Here is a 12,077-nt window from a genome sequence, read left to right on the forward strand (position 1 = left end):
CTTCTGTTTCCTGGTAAAGACCTCCTATGGGAACAAATACACATCTCAAACAAAACCATAAAATTGGTGAAGCAATCCTAATTGTAACCAGCTATTCCTCCATAGCTCTAGTTTCATCATGTACACATATTCCAGTCAAATCTTTACAAACTATGGCAACAGGACATGATTTCCCCCTCCTTCCCCAGGAAAACTGTGCAAGGATAACTGTACACGTGTCCACGAAATAGAGGATGTCATTTTATTGGAGGTCCACAGGTAATTGTATCACATTAGGGAGTGGAAGAATCTTGTGGTATGGCACAACACAATACCTCACTTAAACACTTAAACAGAAGGTTAAATGATATGCAACATGATCAAATCAGTAATTCATCATTTCTAGGCACCACTGATTAATTTAAAATAAAATGTCATAAATTGAAAAAATATAGTCCATTAATTTGTCTGTTGTACTGTCTTTAAATCAAACAGCACTTTCAAAGTCACAAATAAAAAAGCAGCACTTTCTCTTAATACCAACACCACTGTAACACATACTGTAGCGTGGCATGCAAATCCACATCTGCAGTCTTTTGTTTTGTTTTGTATTAACAGATGGAATGGTAATTTTCTATCTCAAATATTGGTAGCATAACATGTAAGTGCAGATCATTCTGGCCACAGGTGTGGTAAGCCGTAACAAGTGTGTATTACAAGAGCATAGAATACAGAGCATGACACTTACATCCAAAAATCTCTCTCTTTTGTACTGTACATGGTGTTTGTTACAGGCTGATTTCCAACTCGCTGTACCCAAGCTTCAGGAAACAAAGTTATTGACCTTTTCTGGTTTTATTTAAAAATAAAATGCAGTCTCCATCAAAGCACAACCATTAACAACCTGGTCAAAAAAATGCCATAGCTCCATTGAAAAAAATAACTTGTCTGTTTAGTAGACTCCATGATGCGATCAAGTTTCCATTACAGGCATGTTACGAAGCCTTACAGTGGTAATCCTGTTAAGTATGGATTTGTATTGACACCAGGAAACGTTGTGATGTTCAAAAAAGCTGTTCAAACCGAGCTAAGCTTCACGAGACCACGCACTGAGTCTTCATGCAATGAGTCCTGGCTGGCTAGACTCAGAACGTGCATTGTATGGCTGTGTGTAATAGGACTTCCACTTGGCAGCATCCCAGGGGGTGATGGAGCTTCTTCAGGAGTGAGAAACTGATGGCCTTCGTGCTCCTCTTTTAATGGTATGATGTCTGTCAAACCTGAATCTGATGTGAGATTTGGCATAGAAGATGGTGGTGTCGGTTGCCCTAGAGTTAGACTTGCACAAGGCCCACTGATAGAAGTCTTTCCTGGTAAAGGGAGCTCTTCACTAGTTATGCTTGGCTCACTCTGTAGGAGGGGGGTGGCAGCAGCCTGCAAAACGAATTTAGTGCTCTGAATGCACTGATCTTGGTCACACTGTAGAATGGAAGGATGTCAAAATCATATAAGGCAAACAAAACAGAGAAAAAAAAGGGAGAATATGGATAAAAAGGTATGGAAAAGAATGGGATGTGAAGAGAGAAAAAGAAAGCCATTAGTAACATTCCATGGTTAGCCACCCAAAAATCCCATTACATGCTGCCCAGGAAAAAAAAGAAAGGCATGCATAACTGAGCCAATGCTTTGGACGATTATCAAACCAAATTATGATAAAGATTTACACTGTTCCTTTAAGGGTTCCTTAAAAAACACTAGGCAATTGTCTTCTTTAAACTGGTCTTCACATGTTAAGAATTAACCTACCACAGAAATTTTTCAGAACAAGAATTCTTTTGACACAGATGACCTTGTAAAGATACAGTTAGTAATAAAGCCTCCACGAGCAAAAATTTTTTCCCCTCACAATTGAATACATTATATATACATTCTAGAGAATGTCCTCCACTATACTCCATACTCTAGAGGATGTGTAGAAACCAGGCAGCACCGCAAATGCATCGAGATCAACCTTAATGATTTTTAGGCTGTTTCTTGATTAATCCTGACAAAGTGACAAATCAAGGTACAAACCACAAGTTTTCTGGCAAGCACTGTCTCAATAACAAACCAAATTCGGCATTATATAAATCCAATTAAGCTCAGTCAGTGTTACCAGAAATGGGTTTTTTTGGCTCTACCCCATTCCTAAGATCTGTTTATACAAAATTGCAACTCATTCCTTGAGATGACAAGACAGGTATGTGTTTCAGTAGTGTCCAGCTAGCTAAATGGGTAGTAGACCCACTGCCAAATTAAGTCTCTTTAACATGAATTGGCATGATTTTTAAGAGCTTCTAAGGAAAAAATACTTAATTCATAGCCTGATCAGTTATAACATTGCAGTTTTCAAAAATCTTGTTAGATTCATTTGCCATAGTACTGTTCTGTTGGGTAAGAAAAACACTACAATCAGTAAATACAGCTACAAATGCAATAAAGGACATTTGGAGGCAAGCAAGGAGAATAAAATATATATCCAGAGGTAAGACATGCCTATGCACTGTTGTTATTTCAAGTATTCTGTTAAGGCAATGTGTTCTGCTCTATGCCTGACATTTTAGATTTATATCAAATTACTACGTATTACAAATCCATCATCTGTTCAGATACTCCTGATCATAACCATTGTTACTAACATTATAGCAATTTCCTAAAATGCCCATTTGAGTTTAATAAGCCACTGTGACATACTCTCTGAAAACCCATGGGAAGACTTTTGCCTCCTTTACTGTATGATGAAAACCATGACCAACAATGATATTTTAGGGTTCTCCAATTCACCACTGAATAGCTTAATAATGGATGCACACACCTTACATTCAGCAATTGTGCAAGCAGACTACTTGGTCATAATAGATAGGTAGTGTTTAAAACGTCTAAGTGGTTCAGGACTCCCAGACCAATTATTTTTTGACAGGCAGAAGCTCAATCCTTACTCAGTCACATATTTCCAAGACTTCTGCTTTCAGAAAGATAAACGGACTGACCTCCCGTTACATAAATTGAGTTCATATAAATTGCAAGCAATCTTCCCCCCACAAAATGATGAACAGTCCCAGCCAAACAATTGAACTAGTTCCCTATCATTTCAGAGGGATTACTCACAGGCTTAAAGCCATAACCTTGCTTAAGTACCTTACTAAGAAGAAAACTGTCAGCATCTTTTGAAGTAGAGCTTTCAATTAGTAATTCAGTGTGAATAACTCATTCTTGATTAATATCCTGTTATTCATGCCTGCTTATTTAAATTAGAACTTCAACCAACCTTACTATGCAGACCTTAAAAATATGTTAACTGAATTTTCATACTTCAAAAAGACCGGCAAAACCTATTTTTTCTGGAAGGCAGTAGCCAAAGAACAAATTAAATAACAAAGGAATGCTTATAACCACTGGGGTACACTGAAAACAAATAATGTTAGCAGCTGACTTACTGCTTTAGTGAACCTTCAGCTCTGATCTTCAAAAGGAAATCATTAATGCGTTCCAGGCAATACAAGTACACAGCTTTATATTAGCTGAAGATAATTTACTTGAACTCATTGTATAGCCTGAATTAGTTTTCTTCTTACAGAACTCTACTGCATTTCAATTAAATCAATATTGGAAAGATAAAGTAGCCTCATAAAGCTCCATTAAATAGTGTTATAAACTTCTTCAGGTGCTGTATATCTCTTCTTCATTTTCCATGCACTTGTCACTTCCCTAAAGCCTCTCCTTTGACTTAGATAAATTTCAGGTTTTCTTTTTCTTGTCTGCTTAACAGTGATTGGCACAAAATCCTTAGGAAAATACAGGCTGTAAAGAGCTTTCAAAAGTGAACTAGTGCAGGGTCTAAGCCAGAAAAAGTACGTGTGTTCTATGAGGCTCTCAGAAACATCTGATAAAAACAGCACATAATACACAGGTAGACTATTTTTAAGTCTAAACAGCCAACACATTTCCTTTCCAACAAGGAAATCAGATTTGTTTATAGGGTTGGCATGGTGGTTTTTCCTCGATTCTGTTATTTCACTCTTGACTGAATGAAATTTAGGGCAGGAAGTCTTAGCTGCTACTAATCACATGAATTATCCAACACCAGAATTTAAAATGAAACAAAAAAGCCTATGATTGTAACAAAAAGGAAGCTAAGCATTGAAATCTAAGTAACTAAAAACCTACTGTAAAAATTATTCCACCAGTATCTTCTTATTTCAAATATGCTGATTTTTTCACTTAAAATTTCCACTGTTTCAGTGGAACAGCAGATTCTGAAGGTAAGATAAGTTTTAGTAAGTTCTACAAGTACAGAAGTTCAACTAAATATATGCAAAGAAATTTTTAGATAGCTACTTATTTCCACATAAAAAGGCACAAATTAAAGCAAATTGAACAACACCTTAGAATTCTGTGTTTATTTCACAAGTAATAAATACAAACTAAGGGAAAATATTTTTCTTTTTTTCTGAAGAAAATGTGTTTTTTCTAAGCTACCCAGAAAATACATTATAACATTGTTGTACATAGCAATATATTTTTCACACTTCTAAATGTGATTATTTTGAAATAATCAAAATTTTTTACTTTAAATATTAAATAAGCTTAGTTAAAAATTTCCTAAATGCTAGTAACATTCAAGAATAGTCACAGTTCTCAGAAGATGGAGAAAAGCAGGTTGAATAGTCTCAATCTCTGAATAAAGTACAAACAACACGGAGTTCAGAGGAGGCTTACAGTGCTATGAAGTTACAGGATGGATGCTGAAATACCAAGTTCTGGATACAGCAAATGGGTAAAGAGTGCAGGGACAAAGCTGTGTAACTGTTCCCAACAGGTGTAGGATTTCACAATCAAAATCAACGTACTGTGGATATTGTGCAACAACTGAACCACAAACCCCACCAAGTCAATGGCTCCACTATCAAGTAGCACAGTGCATGAGGAGCAGATCTATGAAGGGAAACACTTCTGAAGCCAAACGGGAAACTACACTTGGCCCAGAGATTTTTCTTCAGATTGGACACTGTTTGTTTTTATGGACTAAAAGTCTATGAATGCTTAGAGCAACTTGGGTGCATTCCACAGGGGTATCTCCTAAAATAAATCTAGTTCATGTGCTCTGACATTGCTCTGAGATGTGAATAAAAATGCAGTAAACATGCACTGCCAAAAGAATTGCTCCTAAAACATATCTCAACCCAAAGTGAAATGCTGAAATTGATTTACTTGCATGGGCCTGTAACCCATAACTTTTAACTGTGAAATAAAATGCATTAATGAAAAACCTCTATCAACCTTGACTGTAGTAATGTTGACTTGGTAAGAGCCCTGAGTTCTGTTTTGGGCATCGGGGAAGTACATCAGTAAATGTGCAAGGACACACACTCGCGAAACTCCCAGCAAAATGGGACTGCGGCCCTTGCCGATCCTGTTACTGTCATGACAGAAATACTCCTAATAATGAAAATATGAAAAGCAAGGAAAAAGTATGCTAGGATGGTCAGAGTTAATGTTTCCTGGGTCAGCTGGATCTATTTCTATATCAGTAACAGAAATACTTAAGTGAACATGTGGGAGAGGACCTTCCTCCACTTATCACTGGTAATAAATGTTGTGCAGGCACTACAGTTCCTACAATTTTCAGTAGTACATATATGTAAGAAAACACTTTAAAGAATTTGCATCCAGGAAAGGAAATGGAGAATTAGAAACAAGAGAATCTGGTACACAAGGAACTACATATACACTGAAGAAGAGATGTCTAGGAATGCAGGAATACAAAAAAATTTCTTAAAAAGGAGGAAATAAACCTGTCCTGACACAGAGTCAGATAGAAGCAAAGTCTATCACTTTATAAGGCATTAGAGAATTCCTAGAGACATCATAGTAAATATAAACCAAACTAATTCCTCTAAAAAACTTCATGGATTGAGATAAGATTCTGTGTTTCCTCTCAATGGACTACACTGAAGAATAAAATACCCTGTATCAAACCCCAAGAATCAACTCCAGCTTTTAAGAGAAAATTAAGTACTACAGTAGTGCAGATCCAAGCAGTGGTAACTAATGGGTTTATGGTGAAGTAAAAACATTTTTCAGAACACAAAGCAAAAAAAACTTTAAAATGAAAGAGAAGGAATAAATTACAGAGAAAATTATTATTTCATAATGGGTGAAATACTGTGCTTCATAAAAAAAAATCCTTAGGAATAAGGAAAACAGTTGGGCAATCAAACTAATGATGAGCTCATAAAAATAACCAGCAATAAAATGCAATAGGGAAATACTTTGGAAATAGCGAGATCTACAGATTATGATCTCCAAGTGACCATGCTTTTCATGCAGATAAGGATATTAAGAAGTTGGCTAATGAATTTACCAGACTAATTTCAAATTATATTGGAAAAGAAATTAAAAACACCGGGAATGCAGCAGGAAAATAATTGTATGTGCTTCCAGCCTTCATGGAAGTAAGTATAGATCCAGCTTTTAGTAAAACAAGGCAGATACTACAAAGAAAACATGAGAAAAACCTCTTCTACAAAGATCTGGAAAAAACCCAAAATCACAGTATGGGTTTATCAAGCACTGATTATAGAACAACTCTGACTTTCTGAGATTGTTACTAACTGGGTCACTACCACAAGTAGGGTAGATCCTGTATGAAATATTCAAAGTCTCAGAAGCAAACTTACCACAACAGCTGTTAAATACAAAGAGTGCCCCACAACTGGTATCCTGAACAAGAGATAATGTATTGCACTGGAAAGCAGGATTAGCAACTTTACACTTAGCCTGATATTTATTTTGAACTTAATTGCAAAAATGAGGCTATGCTAAAAGATTTATTAATATAAATGAAAGCAAAATATTATACTAAGCAACCCACAGAGATTTAATGAGGGACGAGACTCACTGAGTGAAGCACAAGAATTCTATTTAGAAAGCCACAAATCACTGAGTCCCACAAGGAGCTGCTGAGGGAGCTGGGGTTGTTTAGCCTGGAGAAGATGAGGCTCAGGAAAGACCTCATCACTCTCTACAGCTCCCTGAAAGGAAGGTGTAGCCAGGTGAGGGTTGGGCTCTTCTCCCAGGCAAGCAGATATAGGACAAGAGGACATTGTCTCAAGCTGCACCAGGGGAGGTTTAGGTTGGACATCCAGAAGAAGCTCTTCGGAGAAGGGGTGACTGGACATTGCAATGGGCTGCCCAGGGAGGCTGGTGGAGTCACCATCCCTGGAGGTGTTTAAGAAAAGGCTGGATGTGGCACTCAGCACCATGGTCTAGTTGACAAGGTGGTGTTTGGTCACAGGTTGGACTTGATCTCAAAGGTCTTTTCCAATGTAGCTGATTCTGTCGAAGACTTGAGGGAAGAAAAGGATTTAAAGAAGGAAGGAATAAGAGAAGACAAGTGTGAAAGAATATGCTCATTAAAATCTTTATTTTATATCAATGGTGAGGAGAGACATTTTAGCACACTATGTGGATTAAGCAGGGTAACATCTAGACATGAAGACTTGATGTAATGCATTCCAGAATAAAATCAAGAGAGACACACCACAAAGGTGTGCTGAAATACACTTCAGACTTCTAGTAATTTACTTCTTGTAATCAAAAGCATTAAGCTTGCTATGATAGTATAAATGTCTCTGATGATATACAAACGGTCAAGCTTTTGCCATTTGAAAAGTACTGTGGTCTATGGCTAGGATCTACATATGCTCCTTAACGTCAAGGAATTTCATTTTGACCTTATCTGAAATCGTAATAATACTGGCTGCAGTACCAGATACATCCCCTTCAACAGGGAAGGGAAAATAGTGTTAGAGAAACTGGTAAACAAAGCAGGTCTTTAACAGTTTGCAACAAAACTCAAGGGAGAAATTTTAATGCTGGTGGTCAGCAGCCATTAAAAACCAACCGGTCTTGGATACAGACCAAGAGAAAAATGGCATTACAGTCTTAAAAGATATTCCTCCAAACCAAACAAGACATATTACATTTTTCAAGCCTTTTCTAAGAGGTAATTTTCAGAAGTGAAATCTGCACATTTCCTAGTAACTCTGATAACTCTTAAAGAACCCAGATTTTTCCCAGCTCATGTGGTGTGGTGCTCTAGGATGTAAGATGAGATCTTTGAAGAATTCGTGCAATTAGAGGTATTACACTCTAAAATCATAACAGCTACCTGTTTGACTTCAATCAATACCATACCAGATTTCTCCATTTCCAGAGACAGTCAATTTTATACCACACTGGCAAAGATTTTCTCATTAATATCTAGGAATAATGATAGTGTCTAAATTCTTGCAATGATAAGGCAATTTAATGCCATGGACACATTGTGGGTTTACGATCCTCACAAACAAGAAGCTTTGACAGAGTCAGAAAGTTTGGGTAATCCCTGAAAGACCTCAGCCCATTTCTAATGTTCGCCTTCTCTCTTTTTTTTTTCCAAACTCCCTTTTCTCTCTTCAGAGTTATAGTATTTTGAGTAAAATTTACACAGAACATTACCTTGTTCTGCTCAACTGCACCTCAGAAGATTCAGACTTAATACCTTGTCTCTAATACATTTTCTTATTAAGGAGACTAATAAATCTATTTAATCCTCAAAACATTAAGTAAAACCAGCTTAGGAACTACAGCAAAATTTTTATATCACTTTATCAGTGACACTAAAACTAATCTGTCTGGGAAGAGTGAGTCTTTTCTTCTTTTGTTCAAAAGAAAGTCTGAATTATGACAAAGGCCTTGTGGCTTCCTCTTTTTTGGCAGAGGGAGGGTATCCGTAACTCATGACTTCTTTGACAAAGTCTTAGAACCCCATACTATGAAGATATGTGGACAACAATTCAGAAATAGGCACATATGCAAGATGGTTGCTTTCAGAAAAAGATCTCTTTACAGTTATTCTCCTCTTCTTGGCACTGGTAATCCTATCTTCAATTATGATAGCCAATGCTACCAGCAAAAAACCAAAGTAAATACTATTGGCACAGTTTCAAAGATGTTTAAAAAGCTTTTGTTGTAACAATCCAGTTGCCATTTTTTGTTCATTTAAAGTTCAGAGTCCTCCTGCTCTTTCTTCAAAATACTTCTCCCCTAGAAACTCCTCTTTGTTCATCTTTGCTTTATAAAACACATTAGACTATGCAAAACCGCAGTGTACAAGCAAAGAAGGAAATAGAGTACGAAGAAAGTGTCACACAAAATAACAATTAGCTGGAAAATGACGAACCAGAGCAAGTCCACGATACTTGAATATTCCAGTTCAAAACACAGTAGGTGTCAACAGCAAAAGTCAAAATGCCAGTATATTCAATAAATCAACAGCGTAGAAAAGCCTCTTTTTTTTTTTTAAGAATCCATGAGCAATAACTATTACACCATGTGCAACGTACATTCAAAAGAGCCTTGGATTTTGGTGGTTTTTTTTTTTTCTTTACTGTTATTAAACAACTCATTCCACCCAGTGTGTCAGCTGTATCCAGTTAGTTATTACTTGATTAGTTCACATGAAAGTGGAGAAGAAAAACATTCACAGGAATCTTGATGAACAACACTATGGGATGATTCCTACCATGTTGCTCTGAGATTGTGTGGCCCCGTACATGGTAATTCCATTTGATGGTCCTGCTAATTGCGGTGTATCTGGCTGTATAAATCCTCTTCTGTCAATTAAGCTACAGAATAATCACAATTAAGGAAAAGTATTAGAGACATTGCTGATCAATAACTATCTCCTCTCAATAAAAAGAAAAACTTTCTATCGTACAACAGACCTTAATACCTCACCAATACCTTCAGATGTCCCCTTTTAGTCAACTGAAGTATTAGACTTCATTTTCTACTCACCAGTAAAGTACTTGTTCCTTGTGATCCTGCCTGTCATATAATCATATGCACTGCTACTTTTTTTGATTTTTATCACAGACAATAGACTTAGAAGCTTACCAGCAGATACCACAAAAACAAAGAATTTTAAACCGCAGGTGAAAAAACAAATTATGAAATTTACTAGGGCACTTTGATTCAGCACCTCTTTTAAAGGTTCTTTTTTTTACCAGCTTTCACATCTAAACTGAAACTACTTAATCACAAAATTTAGCAAGAATGAAGAAGAGTTCATACTTCTTTCTGACAGACAACTTAACTTGTTAGGTGTTTCATGACAGCTACTTAACACTGCTTATAGTGCTGCACTGTGCTTACTGAAGTGATGCACTCATAAAATCTCTTATTTCTAAGAAAATGCTTTGTGGAGAAATTACTCAATGTAAGTAAAAATCTGCGAAATATTATCAACAAATTGAATTGAATGAAATAATCCAACCTAGTTAAAGATTAAAGATGCTTAAAGAAGTTATATGATTTGTTGTATCAGAATATTGGTTAGACCTATGCTGACAGCCATTGATCAAATTAAGATTTGAAAGTAACTGTTGAGGACATGTAAAATACATTCTGAATTTGCTAGCACAGGTTTAAAAATGATAAATGATGTTTAACAGAAGTGAGAAAAGTTTTGATTATTTACAGATCCTCTCTTCATCTGCATTCCACACTCAAAGGCACTTGAACATTTTGAATTTCAAGATGAAATTGCTGGTAAGCCACTTTTCCAGAATTTAAGGAAAAAAAAAAAATTAGTGACTTGGGACACAGCTGAGATTAAAAGTAAAAGAAGCAAGCTTCTAATTTACACGTTACAGTCAGTAAGTTTTTCCCCTTGGTCACAAAGTACCTCCCTGCAGAACCTCTACATATATATGTCAGTGTCTAAATAAGTAATGTTGCTTCACGGAATTTAGGAAAAAATGCACAAACTCTGCTAAAACACAGGAGCCAGTGCCAGTCTGGTCCACTCGTGTTGCTATCTGCCTAATACCCTATTTCATATACTGAGAAACAGGACGTAGTTTTAATAAAGATTTCCATTTGGAACCAAAAGAATTTGAAGCATGCCATTGAGCTTGTGTGTCACATACTTTAATCAAAAGCAAAATGGCAGAATTAAAAGGTTGGCTTCAGGCAACATCCATACAGAGAAGGAAGCAGAGACAGGGCTATTCACTCTCACCAGGGGCAACTCAGTATGTGGAAATCTCTATTCTGTTGTTTCCTCTTTAGGAAATGATGTCAGTCTGCCCCATAGAACTCTGACTGCTCACAGAAGAACCACCTCTGACATTGCTGACAGCAAATCCAGAAATCCCACTCCAATTAAACACCTGAGCCACTGGACCACAAAGTCATTTACCTTCTTTCTTCTTGATAGTTCAGATTCATAACTATGCAATTCCAGGCAAAGCAAAACGTACCAACCAATGAGAAGGCCACAAAATTATCTGCAAGTTGTCTGCCCCTCTCTACAGTGAAACTGGGCCTCTACTGTCTATGTAGTACATGAAGTGTCTAATCACTGAGCACAGGAATAAGAAAATAATTTCTCCAGTTGCCAGTGTTATTTCTCTAGTCTCAGCTCTGTACTACATTTTCTCCAAGCTTAAATATATAAATATTTCAGATTTCCAAAGGTGAAAATGTATTCAGCAAAACTTAATCCATTATGCATTCTTTGGAATTGCTTTGCTGGAAGACCACCAAAATCAGTTTAATGTATATATGTTAACAGTATTAAATAAAAAAAAAAAAAATAGACTATTTAAATAAAACTTTTCAGAGTGAAAAGACAAAAATCAACAATTATAAAGCTAGTTGTAGACTTAAGGTTCAACTCATGTCACATTTGTTAGATATGTAGAAGTTTCATAAACTTCCAGGTTGACCTTCATGTAACAGATAACTACCAGAAATCTTTTATTGCTATAAGCTATTAACTTCAGTGGTGAAAGTTCAAACAACAAACAAGCTTGTTTCCATTTCAGACATAATTTTACAGGATTTTATCACTAACTTAAGTTTAACCACAATTTAACAACTTATCTCTTTACCACTGAAGAAAAACTTAAAGCTTCTAATGGATACTAATCCAAAACTTTCATTTTGTTGAGTAAACTCAAAGAATCAAAAATAATTTTTTCATCAATAATCACATGGCTTCATCTATG

The 12,077-nt window shown here is 36.2% G+C and overlaps 1 protein-coding gene across 6 annotated transcripts in view; it reads right to left on the reverse strand.

Annotated features, from left to right (window-relative positions):
* Positions 1–218: 218 nt before the first annotated feature.
* ZDHHC14 (zinc finger DHHC-type palmitoyltransferase 14) overlaps positions 219–12,077 on the reverse strand; it is a 96,319-nt gene continuing 84,460 nt past the window's right edge. For 4 of the 6 annotated variants that reach the window (XM_039568636.1, XM_010400292.4, XM_010400260.4 and 1 more), the window contains 2 exons: positions 9,587–9,689; positions 219–1,458 (listed from right to left, as the gene is read on the reverse strand). In XM_039568636.1, the coding sequence (XP_039424570.1) occupies positions 1,057–1,458; positions 9,587–9,689 (505 nt within the window). In that variant the 3' untranslated portion in view covers positions 219–1,056. The remainder of the gene's footprint in view (positions 1,459–9,586; positions 9,690–12,077) is intronic. The other 2 variants (XM_010400287.4, XM_010400279.4) reach the window with 1 other exon arrangement.

The sequence above is a fragment of the Corvus cornix genome, chromosome 3 (genome assembly GCF_000738735.6).
Source record: "Corvus cornix cornix isolate S_Up_H32 chromosome 3, ASM73873v5, whole genome shotgun sequence".
Taxonomy (NCBI): Eukaryota; Metazoa; Chordata; class Aves; order Passeriformes; family Corvidae; genus Corvus; species Corvus cornix.